Source organism: Cucurbita pepo, chromosome LG12 (assembly GCF_002806865.2).
Source record: "Cucurbita pepo subsp. pepo cultivar mu-cu-16 chromosome LG12, ASM280686v2, whole genome shotgun sequence".
Taxonomy (NCBI): Eukaryota; Viridiplantae; Streptophyta; class Magnoliopsida; order Cucurbitales; family Cucurbitaceae; genus Cucurbita; species Cucurbita pepo.
In genome coordinates, this window is record NC_036649.1 from 3,274,927 (window position 1) to 3,289,285 (window position 14,359).

General features: G+C 35.4%; 1 protein-coding gene across 1 annotated transcript; it reads right to left on the minus strand.

The window, feature by feature from the left end:
• Positions 1–12,119: 12,119 nt before the first annotated feature.
• LOC111807829 (cytochrome P450 78A3-like) lies at positions 12,120–13,906 on the minus strand. Its single transcript, XM_023693711.1, has 2 exons — positions 12,847–13,906; positions 12,120–12,762 (listed from the first exon to the last, which is right to left on the minus strand). The coding sequence occupies exons 1-2, from the start codon at positions 13,816–13,818 to the stop codon at positions 12,130–12,132; spliced, it is 1,605 nt and encodes a 534-aa protein (XP_023549479.1). The 5' UTR covers positions 13,819–13,906; the 3' UTR covers positions 12,120–12,129.
• Between the last annotated feature and the right edge of the window lie 453 nt (positions 13,907–14,359).

Consider the following 14,359-nt stretch of genomic DNA (forward strand, 5'->3'; position numbering starts at 1 on the left):
CGGCATTTGTCCCATCATGTTCGCCATCGGCTCTAATACCAATTTGTTGAAAATAGAACTTGCTCTGATGCCAATTTGTAGAAAATAAAAGCTCACTCTGATACTAATTTGTTAAAATAGCATTCACGAAACTGTGAAGGAGATGTTGAGAGGGGAGAGACAAGAAGACAAAGAATTCTGAAGGTTAGAGGGGAGAGACAATGAGACAAAGAATTCTGAAAAACCTTTTCCTATTGATCTGTACTTTTTGTTCTCTACACTTCTGTTCTTTGCTCTTTTGCTCTACTTGCTCTACAAGGGGAATACATACTATTTTATAGGTTTTCTAAAAGCTAAAAATGGTTATCACATATGCCATCATTTTCTGACCCACTCTTCCTCAAATAATTCCCCACTATTGGTGAAATAGTTATTGGCCTCAATTTTACTTTTGGCTTTTTCTTTCAACAACTCAATTTAAAAAACCACTAAACTTAACAAAATTAAAACTACCTTTTACCATTTAAGTTTTTCCTAACACAGAAGCAACGGAGAATTGAAACAGACCGTCTACATCTGACAACCACTTGGCTTCCTCGACAACGACAATTCCGAAAAGGTACTGCACCTCCACAAGGCACTCTACGGGCTTCAGCAAGCACCACGACCTGGAACGCGAAGCATGACAGTACCTTGTTGTTGCTAAAGCTCAAGCATTGTGCCTCTAAGCATGGAATGTACACGCGCGACCACGAGGAACAATGGCTAATCGTTGGAGTGTACGTTGACGACATCGTACTCATTAGAGGCGACATGGAAGTTCTTGGAAGATTCAAGAGGGAGATGTCAAAGATCTTCAAGATGAGCGATCTTGGTGTGCTCAGCTACTACCTCGACATCAAAGTGCAGTAGAGCACTTTCGGCATCACCATATGTCAAAAGTGCGTACGCGAAGAAGCTGCTGGACACAGCTGGGCTAGCAGACAGTAACCCTATAAGGATGCCAATGGAGATCCAGCTCCAGTTTAGGAAGGTCGGCACTATGCCGGAAGTCGACGTCACCAATTATCGCAGCATTGTCGGGAGTCTGCACTATCTAGTAAACACACACCTTGACCTCGCCTATTTCGTTGGATACGTGAGTAGGTTTATGGAAGCACCTAGGGAGGAGCATCTCGTGGCTGTCAAGCGCATCCTACGCTATGTGGTCGGAACCAGAGGCTGGAGTGTGAGATACTGTTCAGGGAGAGGAAAGAAGAAGCTTGAGCTGGTCGACTACAGTGATAGTGACATGGCCGGTGACGTTGATGATCGTAAGAGCACTAGCGGGATGATTTACTTCCTCTCAGACGACGCAATCTGCTGGCAATCAACTAAACAAAAGGTAGTTGCTCTGTCTTCTTGCGAAGCAGAGTACATCGCCGCTTCGACAGTGGCCAAACAGGGGGTCTGGCTTGCGCGGCTAATGGAAGAACTCATCGGGAGAGAAGGCGATCCACCAATGCTATATGTGGACAACAAAGCTACGATCTCCCTGATCAAAAATCCATTTTTGCACAACCGGAGCAAGTACATAAAGATTAGGTTTCATTACAACCAGGAGTGTGCAGATCGGGGGGCTTATCAAGATTGACTTCATCCGAACAGAGGAACAGCTTGGAGACATCTTCACCAAGTCTCTAGCATGGGTAAAATTTGAGAAACTACGCTCAAAGATCGAAGTTCAAATAATAAGATAGACATACCACAGGTTTTAGGAGAACATTGTTAAATAAAAACATGTGTTTTTCTTTCATTTAGTCTATTCTAAGTTTTTTCTTAAATTAGTTAGTTTATTTTTTTATTTTTTTATTTTTTTATTTTGACCATTTGACCGATACACATCCATTGTAGCATATTTGGGATGTAAGTCTGTTTTAAATACTCCAATCAAATGAGAAACATCAGCACTGGTGTTTCAGCAACACAAAACCCAAAGCTTCTGTTTCCTTGTTCCTTCTATTATTTTCTTTATTTTTTTTTTCTTTTCTTCTTCCAACAATTTCTGCCTAGACGAAGAAAAAAAAAATAATCGAACATGTTTTCAATTAGAACCCTTATTACATGTACTGTTTGTTGGTACTTCGAAACTGGTAGATTTAATTACAAGGGATAAAGTGAAGGGTGGCCAAGTGTCCATTTCTAGACAGATCCTAGATGTAACATTGATAGTGGTTGTCATGACTAATTTTGATTTGATATTTGGGATGGATTGGTTAGTCGATAATCATGTCAACATAGACTATCATAGAAAAGAAGTGGTATTTTTGCCACAATCATGAACAAACTTCAAGTTCAACGGTGTCTGTACAAGAGTTATCACTAATGTAGTGTCCATGATAAAAGTAAAGAGATTAATTCAACATGGAGCTTGGGGTATATTGGCCAATGCTTGGGTATAAAGAGGGAAGAAAGTCTTGACAGCGGTGTCGGTGGTGAATGAGTTCACTTATGTGTTTTTCAGAGGATTTACTAAGAGTACCTCTATTTCAAGTTGTAGATTTCTGCAAAGAACTTGAACTGGTACCATTCTTATCTCGAAGGCTTCGTACCACATGGCACCAAAAAAGTTGAAAGAACTCGGAGGTACAATTGCAAGACTTGTTAGATAAGGGCTTCATTTGCCACTGTGTGTCTCCTTGGGGTGTGTCGTGTTACTTGTTTAGAAGAAGGATGGATGAATACGTTTGTGCATCAATCACAGAGAACTAAATAAGAGAATAGTGAAGAACAAGTACCCTCTTCTCCGTATAGTGGATCTATTTGACCAACTTAGGAAAGTGATAGTGTTTTCTAATATTGATCTCCGATCACACTACCATCAAATTAAGATAAGAGAGGAGAAAGTGTCAAAGACAATGTTCAGAATGAGATATGGTCACTATGAGTTTGTGGTTATGTCGTTTGAACTCACCAATGCTCCTACATATTTTATGGAGTTAATGAATCGAGTATTTAAGGAATTTAGACATGTTTATTTTCGTGTTCATAGACGACATCCTAGTGTATTAAAAAACAAATTAAGAACCCAAGTTGTATCTAAATGTGAATTCTGGGTACGATAAGTCAAAGGGTGGGGTTTCAGTGGACTTCGTAAAGGTAGAAGCAGTTACCAAGTGGGCTTGCTTGACTACACCCATCGAGGTACACTGTTTCCTGAGGCTAGCAAGATATTACCGACATTTTATGCAGAATTTGCTAAGATAGCCTCGTCGCTCTTGTAGTTGACCAGGAGTGGATTGAGGCTTGCAAAGCGAGCTTTCAAGATTCGAACCACGAGTTAGTGTCGACCTTAGTGCTCACAATTTCAAAAGGCTTAGGAGGCTATGTGGTTTACAGTAACCCTTTAAAAAAGGGTTGGGATGTGTGTTTATGCAGCTTAGGAAGATCATCGCCTATGCATCCCATTAGCGGAAAGATTATGAGCAAATTACCTAACTCATGAGCAAATTACCTAACTCATGACCTGAAATTGTGTGGGTTGATTTTTGGAGTGAAGATTTAGTGGCACTATTTATATAAGGAAAAGATTCAAATTTACACAAACCACAAGAGTTTTGAACTACTTCTTTAGCTAGAAGGAATTGAACATGAGACATCAAAGGTGACTCTTTTTTATAAAAAAATTATGACATAGATATTTAATATCACCCTGAAAAGACGAATATAGTTGTCAATGCCTTAAGTCGGAAGACAACCTGCTATTCAACCATGAATACTAGAGAGCCACAAGTGTAAGTAGAGTTCAAACAAGCAGAAGTTGTTGAAGTGACCGAGAGAGTTGTAACTTAGATGGCATGGCTCACAGTTCAACCCACGATCTGACAATGAATTATTGAGGCCCAATAAAAGGAAGATCATTGCCTACATGTTAGATTTCGCATGTTTGAACCTTTAAAGGTGTCCCCAATAAATGGCGTTTTGAGATTTGGATAAAAAAGTAAGCTAAGCCCATGCTTCATCAGACCTTTCGACATCCTAGATCGAATCATACCAGTGGCATACATGTTGCCCTTACCACCATTCCTCTCGGCAGTGCACAACATGTTCCACATGTCTATGATTCGCAAGTATGTACGTAACCTAACACATGTGATAAATTACAAGCCTCTGTAGATAGACGAGGACTTGAATGATAAGGAGAGACCAGTAAAAATCTTCGAGACGTAAAGGTTCTACGTACTAGAGAAATTGCCTTCGTTAAGTTATGGTGACCAACCACCATAGAGAGAGTCAAATAAGATTGGGAAGATGAGAGGGAGGATAAATACCCAAACTGATTTAAACATTTTCAAAGATGAAAGTAAAAACATTAAAGTTAGCTATTAGTGTTAGAAATTTATCAGGTAAGAACATGTCGAAATTGCTAAAACAAATCGACTGGAGAAAAAAAAAATGCATTAGATCCAAGTCCGAGATTCGAAATCCAAGCCAAAATACCGCCCCTTAAATTTTGGAATGGTGGTAATGTATTTATAAGATTTTTGAATATACGACCCTCTTGTCTTTAATGAGTCGTCTTAGAATTTGCTTGTGCAATAGTCATGATGAAAAGGTACTTCTAGCTATTATGAGAGACCATCTTCATGTTTTTATCGTATTTCCGCCCTATTAAAAATTGAGTTTGCAAATATCACACTTTTTTCTTTAAAAATAATATCATCATATATTTAATTCTAAAATAGCTAAATTTAAAAATTTAGAGCGTTACAGTCATCAATATTTCTATATATTTATGAAAAAAAAAAAAGTGAATATAATATAAACAATAAGTATTTTGATTTATTATATATATATATATATAACTTTGGATAATACTATTAAATTTCAAATTGATAATCGTGGGCTCATTGCTTAGGTGCTAAGATACATGTCAAAATTAATGCATTTTTAAAAAAATTAATATTTATTCTTTTTTAAGTTAGATTATTTTATTCCTATATTTAATAAATTATTAGAATCTCGATCAATAATTTTTGTTCCATTTTTCTCATCACTTCTAAACGTTGACTTCAAACTTAAATGCTTATTTAATTATAATTGTTAACATTTATTTATAAAATTGTTTAATAAATTAATTAATTTTTCTCAAAGTTGAAACCTATAAAAGAATTTTTTTCATTTTATTTTATTAACTTTTCAATAATTGATTGTTTATATTCCATTAAAAATTGAATTAGGTCCACTTTAAAAATCATTTAATCTTTTTTTTTTTTCCATTTTTAAAAATTAAGTTTATGAATTCTATACGTTTCTTTTTTTTTTTTTTNTTTTATAAATAATATATTTTTAAAATTCAAATCAAGTTTTAACTAGTTATTTATTTATTTATTATTATTTAGTTATGAATTCATTTTTTTTTAAATAGCAAATAAATTACTAATGAATTAAGTTTGACTTAACGGTAATATGTCGGGATTAGTATAATAATAGAAGGAGATGTGCTGGAATCAAAGGGACAATATTGACTTTCATTAATATAAATTATTTTTGACTGTTATCGGAGCTTAAAGAATTTAATTAATACAATTATGTGTTTCGGGTGTTAATTTATTCAACTTAGGTAGATTTATTATTTTCGCTGTTGTTTATATTATATTTTAAAACGTTTTTTTTTTATACAATTAAATTATTGTTACTTTCAATATTAGATTATATTATAAAAGAAGAAGAAATGGGAGCACATTTATTGTTAGTGATTAAGTTATTTATTTAATTTAGTTTGATTTTGGTATTTATTTATTGTTTTTAATGGTTTACGGATAGAATATAATAATATTTGTGAAAACGTGATATTTTGTATGTACATATAATAGTTATTAATAATTCAACTAAATTAGTTTCTTAATTTCAATTATTTCGTATTAAAAATTAGTTTAAATAATTAATTAATTTTGTGGATAAGTTAATGAATTTAAATCATTAATTTAACACTTTCTTCTTTTTGGAATATTATATTACTTTTCCCAAAGAAAATATTAAATATTTTGTTTATAAAAGTAAGAAAATCAAGCTTTGGTATTTAGCTATGACGTAGTATTACCTATTTTAAATTTCTTGTAATAAAATATTCTTTTAATTTCCAATAATTTATTTTGTTTATTTCAATAAATTAGAACATTAAAATAATTCTATTTTGTCTTCATTATTTGCTTCTTTGTTTGAGAAATGTAATACTATCTTTTTTTTTTTTCAAACTCATTATTATATTCTCTTTTTTTTTTCATAGAATAATAGAGGAAATCTATATTATATAGTTTTATAAATTCTATCCACACTGAGCCATGGGAGCTCTTCGTCTTTTGTTTCAATTTTTATCTTTGCAAAATTCTTCATTTATTTTTAGAGGGATCGGATGGAGCTTTTCTGTTAGTAATTTACGAGGATCAGATTCTTCGTAAGCAATTTTTTTCATCTTTTATGTATATATATATATTTTAAAAGTTATTCATTTCGATGAATTTTATAATAGATAATTGTGAGATTCCACATCGATTGGGAGGAGTGAAACACATTTTATAAGGGTGTGGAAATCTCTCCCTAGCAAACGCTTTTTAAAAACCTTGAGGGAAAGTCTGAAAAGGAAAGTCCAAAGAGGACAATATCTGCTAGTGGTGTGGTTGGGCTGTTACAAATGATATTAGAGCTAGACCCCGAGCGATGTGCTAGTGAGGAGGTTGTTTTTTCGAAGGGGGATAGACACAAGGCGGTGTGCTATTAAGGACGCTGGACCCAAAGGGGGGTGGATTTAGTGGGAGTACCACATCGATTGGAGAAAGGAACGAGTGCCAGCAAGGACACTAGGCCCTAAAATGGGTGGATTGTGAGATCCCACATCGGTTGGGGAGGAGAACGAAACACCCTTTATAAGGGTCTGGAAACCTCTCCTTAGAAAAACCTTGAGGGAAAGCTCGAAAGGGAAACCTCAAAAACGACAAAATCTGCAATAATTTTCATTTTTTAAAATAAGTTCTATTAAAAAATGTAAAGTATACTAATAAACAAAAATATCAATAGTCATTTAGTATTCCACGGTTATTTGATAGCGTTATTAGAATTATTGTCTCCGACCCTATTTAGCTCTTCGATTTTCTACTTAAACAGGATCCCTCACTGTAGAACGAGTTAAATGGATATTTGTAGAGGAGTCGGGACAACCTATGAATTGAAAAGACATTAAACCTAACCCATATTAGAGGAGATATGAATCTCAAAGCTTAATGAGGTAGTTGGGAGTACGAGGTTTTGAAAACAAAAAGGAATTGACATATTACATATTTAAGGAATGAATTAATGGGATATTGAAAAGACCAAACATAGGAAATTGAAGAAGAATTGGTTTTTTGTTGGGATTAAGGTCGATTTAAACTATGACGTTACACCATCATAGTTGTTCGCAATTATTTTGGAGTTTGATACATTGTTTTTTCAAGAAGGAAACAAAGGATGTTACACAAACTGTCTTCATCCAATTGATGATTCCTATGATTAAGAATCATTCATTATTCTAATCATATGTCTTTTTATTAAACTCAATGATTGTAGCATTTGAACAAACTTATGAATGAATATTATTCTTCTTTGGTTAGATGCTTTTATTCATTCAACAATTATGCTCATTTTCAGTCCTTTTGATCTCATCTATTGCTTACATTCCAAAAATTATATATATATATATATATACAAATTAGGATTAGGTTATAGGTTTGATTAGATATGTGACATATTAATTGAACTAAGAGCAATGATTTGGAATGACATAGACCAAAAGTGTTACACGTGAAATTATTTGATATCGCTATTAAAATATATTTTGTATAGAATTTTTGTCCATCTTATCCTTAGTTTATATAATTCATTTCTTTTTAGTTCAATAATATGTTAAAAGTGAAAATTTAAAATTTTAACGTTTTGGCAGATGATGTATACTAAAATCAGTTGAACTCTATTAAAAATGTATGCATTGAGTAAAGATTGAATTCTTATCTTTGATAATTTTTGCTTGGGAAGGTGGTCGAGACTTTTTTTTCTTCTTAAAATCAGAGGATGAGCAGTGGTATATGGGTGATGAGCTTGAGGGTCGGTGTCTCAAGAGGCGAAGGAGTCTCGACGAGGTTTGAAACTTTATAGAGTCGAGAGTTTACAATCACTATTCGTCTCCAAGTAGTTTTCTTCCTTCATAACCTAATTTTAAACATGTTTTTGTATATTTTGAAAACTAAAAAACGAAATAGTTTTTTAACAGTTTAAATATTTTAAATCAAAATTTTCCTCTTTGTACAACTTTGTGCAGGTGTCTTTGATGGTCTTGATATGTCATCGAGTATATTAGGATGTCGTCTATGAACACGATGAAAAACTTGTCGAGACACTCTTTAAATACTTGGTTCGTTGCTCTATGAATATCAAAACTCTTAAGTATATTAAATTCTCGTAATCCACGCAGCGACTCCCTCCGCGACCCCCACGGATCGCCAGACGATTCCTCATACTTCCACCAATGCTCCCTAACATCCCTCGAGCACTTGTAAGAGAGAAAGCTAGAAGAAAAAACAAAAGAGAGGAATTTGATGATGTTTTTCCGACAAAATCCAAAAGCCGCGAACATTTAAACGAAACAATCAAATATGGCGTCAAAACACTCGATTCATGTCGTGAAAGAGATTGTCGACCATCATACATAGGCACGCTTCATGCCACGTAGTCGTTCGTTGTTGTCGGGAAAGAGATCGGAAGTTTGAATTTTTGAAAACCTCGTAGATTCTACAACCAACACATATTTATTCTTAAGTCTACTCTATTTTAGCGTAAGAGATGTCGTACATTATATGATAATAAACATAGAACTCAGTCAACATTAGTACAATCAAGGTGACATATTCAAATACAATTTACATTTGATAAAGACCAGATATCATCAACATATTTAATCATTGACATTTACCTTACCTCTTTTGGTATCTTACACAGGACATACCTGACAGCAATGGAGCATCAGCGGTGGGATCATAGAACATGTTAAGCCTACTTTATAGGCTAGTCTAAAAACTCTATAACCTAGAGCTCTAATACCAATTTTAACGACCTTATTTATCTACTGAGTCGCTACCATATGCATGACGTGACCTTTTTATGCAAAATCATTCATTTGAAATAATTCATAAAACGATGACATGGACTTAAACGTTCACATTAAAAGCTTAAAACAAAACAACAAAAAATAATCAATGCGAAAAATATAAATAAATCAAAGAAAATATTAAAATGATGTCCCAATCTATAAAGTAACTAAAATGCAAACTATCTTAACACTAGTTCTATGGTCTTCAATGCGACGTTGTCATCATTTGTATAGGCATGCCTTGCCTTTACTTGAGATATAACAATAGCACAAGGCTTGAGTATTTTAAGAAATATTGACCATAGTTCCACGTCAAAACCGAATCGAGGTTGTGTGCCATATCGTTGAGATAACCTATCCAAGTCGAGGTAGTGGACTACATGATCGAACTGACCAATCCTAAAGAGGTAGGAGAGAGTTCGCTTCTCTTAGCCGATGTGTCCTATGCCATGTTCGAACTTACCTATCCTAATTGAGGTGGTAGGTTCCATGACTCGAGCTAGTCTGTTTTAGTTGAGTTGACTTATAAGAAAGATACTTACATAGGTGCCAACATGCTTTAAATTTTAAGTCAACATTTAGATCAAAGAAGTGTCAAGTTGATCTAGGATAGTATTCCATGCGAGTCTCTCATATTTTATACTATTTGTTCATTTTTTCAATATTCCTCGTATGTGCTCGGTGTCATAGTTATGCTTCCTCACTCTCTAATCTATCCATCATATCTCTTTCTCTAATAATTCTTTCTTATTCCTAAATTAATTAATATTAAACACATTTTTAAATTTAAGAAATATAACAAAGTAAAACAAACATCTTTTCTTCCATGACCCGAAATTGAGTATTTATATTATTTGAGATAGTTAGGTTAGAAAATCGAACGACATTAAACACACGATGTTGTCTCTTTATATTATATGTTTTCTTCCATACTATCATTACTATTATTGTAACAGCTCCAGCCCACTGCTAGCAGATATTGTTCTCTTTGGGATTTCTCTTTCACGCTTCCACTCAAGGTTTTTAAAACGCATCTACTAGGAAGAGATTTTCAAACTCTTATAAAAAAAAAAATGATTTGTTTTTCTCTTCAACCGATGTGAGATCTCACAATCCACCCTCCTTTAAGGTCCGCTGTCCTCGCTGGCACTCGTTCCCCTCTCCAATCGATGCGGGATCTTAAAATTCACCTCCATCAGGGTCAACGTTCTCGTTGGCATTCATTTCTCTCTCCAATCGATGTGGGATCTCACAATATTATACCGGTATATTCTCTTAATTTAATTTACATTTTGAATATGTTTAGATTGAAATAAAAATAGAGAGACAATATTGTTGAAATGATGTTAATCCAAATGGGTAGTGGTGAGAGAGATTTTAGAAAGAAATGGAGTGTGACATGTGAGAATTCCATAAAAAAAAAAAAGGAAGATATTCTTAATTGCTTAAAGTTCATCAAATAATTGAAGGTCAAGTTGAAAGAAAAATATGTTTCAAATTGAGCCAAGTGTCCAAATGGATGAAACACAAAAATTATGTACTTGGCTTTTAGTTCCTTTTTCTTTTTGACCATAAAGTAAGCCAAGTTAGAGTAATATTACAATCCCAACTTGCTAACAATTTCAAACAACAATCCCATAAACAAATGGCCTTCAAATTTCTTGATCTTTGGAAACCCCTACAACCAACAATATCCCAAAGTCTCTTCCTCCTAATGAAAGGTCAATTTCAATCTTTCAATTTTGTTAATGTTATCCAAGATCAAATGAAGGACCGTTTTTTGTTTCAGCTTAATTCCTATAATTATATAACTTGAAATCTGTCTTGCTCGTACAACATTACCAGTGATATCTATTCTTTTTAGATATGTGGCACGTTTTGTTTCGAAGTCAACTGATTACTACCTTTATCTACCGTGTTTAAGAAGCAAAACCCGTTCTAATAAAGTTAAAAGGAAGGAAAATGGAGATGGGTAGAAAGGGAATGGGGTGGAAAAGAGGTAGAAAACATAGGATTCTAGTATAAAAAGGAGGATTTAGATAATAATAATAATAATAAGGTTTGGGAGGGTAAGTGGAGAAGGGGGTCCGACCACAAAAAACCAGGTACAGATAGAGTGCAAAGCTTGTCGTCATACTTGTTTCCATCCAAGAAGGACCATGTCCTAAAATGGCTCAAACAAGAAAATCTAACATCTTTGATGCTCTAACCCCACCACCACCCACCCCTTTTTTCTATTCTTTTCTTCTTTCTTTTCACTTTCCCCCTTTTTTTTCCCCATAAATCTAGATTTCCAAATCAACAATTATTCTTCCCGATCTCTTTTTTTAATTAAATTTTTTTTATCGCAAATTCAAGTCTACCACTAGTAGATATTGTCTGTTTTAGATCGTTACGAATGGTATTAGAGCTAGTAACTAGATGGTGTGAGACAATGGTCAAAGTATTAGATAAAAAAAATTAGACGTAAGAAAGAAAGGGTAATTTGGTCTTAATTGTGAAATTTATTTGGTGAAAGGTCTCGAGTCATGGACACAAAACACAGGTGCTTAAGAGATTAAGATGTCTCGTTTACTCGATTTTGATTGCCCCCACCATATTTGTAATCATAATTAAAACAACTTTGTATTGTTTTTAAATTATTTGTCCATGTGGACACCAAGCTTTAGCTTATGTGCCCACCCATTTTGTACTTAGAATATTATCCCTTCAAATATCAAAATAAACAGAAATTGCATTAAGTCAAATTCCATTAATATTTACATGAAAAAAAAAACAAGAGGGAAATAAAAGCTTTGATGATATAACTGTCGTAGTAAAATGTACGAGGAACATAGTCCTACAAGCCAAACATCATTTGGTGGGTTTTTTTTTTTTTTTTTTTTTTTTTTTTTTTTTNCCCTCCAATATTTATATTTATATATTTATATATTATATAGTATATGTCTTTAATATTAATATATATATATTTTTATTTTTATTTTATTAATTTAAAAGCTTGAATTACGCCTTGGGCATAGTTTAACGGTGAGTGGATTGGCCATCTCGCAAGAGAGCTTGAGAACTTCAGAGAAGTCGACGGCGTCGTTTTGGTTCGGAGAAGGCAACCATTTAAACTCGTGTAAGAGTGTAGCCACCCAGAAGATGACAGTTGTCCAAGCAAGAGCCTTTCCGGGGCAAGTTCTCCGACCCGACCCGAATGGAGCGAGCCGTAGATCTGAACCCATAACTGAAAACTCCACGTCAGCGCCACCAGACACAAACCTGTCGGGTTTAAATTCAAGTGGGTCTGACCAGACCTGTGGGTCTCGTGCTATCGACCACATGTTAACCATGGCAGTGGTGCCCTTAGGCACGTGGTGACCGTCGATGGTTGTGTCAGTGATGGCTAAGCGAGCCCAGGATAAAAGTGGGCCCGGTGGGTGTAACCTTAGAACTTCTTTAACCACCGCGGTTAGATAAAGCAGCGACGGAATGTCGGATTCCACGACGCCACGTGATCTCCCAACCACCGTGTCTAGTTCCGATTGTACCTTTTCTTGCACCTCCGTGTGAACAACCATCCTCGCCAGAATCCACTCCATTAATACCGCCGTCGTGTCCGTACCCCTAAATATCATTTCCTTTACATCCAAAAAAAGAAAATTAATTAATTAATTAAAAAAAAAATGTGTGTGTTTAATTTAATTTGGATTTTCATTAATTACCCAAAGAACGGCTATGATGTCGGAGTCAGAGAGATTGTCAGATTGTTGAAGAGAGAGAAGAACGTCGACGAAATCCGTGATTTGTTGGGGGGTTGAATTGGACCGGTGTTCCGCGATGATCCGGCCGACGAGTTGGTTCACTTGGGGGACCAATTGGGAGCATCTGAACCGGATTCTCTGTGGGTCGAAATCGGCTAAGAAGGGGAGATGGTCGGACCAGTTGAGAAGGCCCAATAAATCGTAGCCTTCGGCGACAAGGGTTTGGAGTTGTTCGGCTTCGTTATTGGAGTCGGTGAGGGTATAAAAGCGGCCGAAGACGGAGGCCATCATGCTGTTTAAAGAGGCTCGTTTGAGCGTGTCGCGGACGCGGTGGGTGGAGGAGGTGGTGGTGGAAGAGAAGATTGCGAGCATTTGGGAAGCGATATGGCGGCGGTGTGACTCAGAGGATTTGATTTGTTTAGGGGAGAAGAGATGGTGGGAAGCGATACGGCGGAGGGTCCGCCAGTAGAGGCCATAAGGGGCGAAACCAATGGCGCGATTGAACATCAAAGAGTAAGCAGATTCCTTAATCGGACGGTCAGCAAAGAGGGAGCTGTTAAGGATCTCTTTAGCAACGTCGGGATGAGAAGTGACAATGACGCGAGTGTAGGCGAGTGAGAAAGCCATGAGACGGGTAGCTCCTAGGGATTTGGCGATGGCGGCGATTCGTTGGTGGGCCAGACCCATCATCAAGGTCATGCTCCCGATGAGTGGGAGGCCTCTTGGGCCAGGGATGACGGCGGCGGTGCGGCGGTAGCATCCGTGGGAGCCCCAAGCAGGGCCGCCAGGATGGGCCCAGTGGAAAATAGAAAGGAGAAAGCAAATAAGGAGAAGACAGAGGAGTGAGCAAAGGAGGGTGTCTTTGGAGAGAGAGGAGCATTTGGAAGCCAACGCGAAGACCCAAAGGCTATCAATTTGGGTACTCAAGGACATGGTTCACTTCCTTTTCGCCCCCTTTTCTTTCTTATGAGTTAAACACACAGAATAAGAAAGGGCGTTGGCTTTTTGGGTTTGAGGGCAAACAAGGTTGGTAATGGGTTTATATAGGGGGAAAACAAACCCTTTAGTGGACCAAATATAATTTTAAAACTACCCAACAATAAATAAATACAAATATTATATAAATACAAACAAATTCAATTCCATTCCCTCCCTTAATACAAATATTCCTAAACTTTATACTTTCTATTCAAAACATTTTTTTTTTTTTAATTTAAGCCTATTTTTAGACGGTACCATAGAATTTTTTTTAAATTTAAAAGTATTTTTTTATTAATTTTGTCTATTTTAAAATGTATAATTTAAATACTAGTTTTTATATATATATAAATAAAACATTTTGTGAAAACAATGGTTATTTATTTATTTATTTAATAATATAAATGCAGCCCACTTGCAAGTTCCATAGCATGACGACATATAAGAAAGTAAATTTCCGACAAGAGCGGTTGAGACACACGCTCTCACGTGCCTA

Excerpts from the sequence above, each read along its gene's own strand:
- LOC111807829 (XM_023693711.1), bottom strand. The coding sequence starts at position 13,818 with ATGTCCTTGAGTACCCAAATTGATAGCCTTTGGGTCTTCGCGTTGGCT. Across the intron at positions 12,763-12,846 it reads ACATCATAGCCGTTCTTTGG|GAAATGATATTTAGGGGTAC; the intron begins GTAATTAATGAA and ends TTGGATGTAAAG.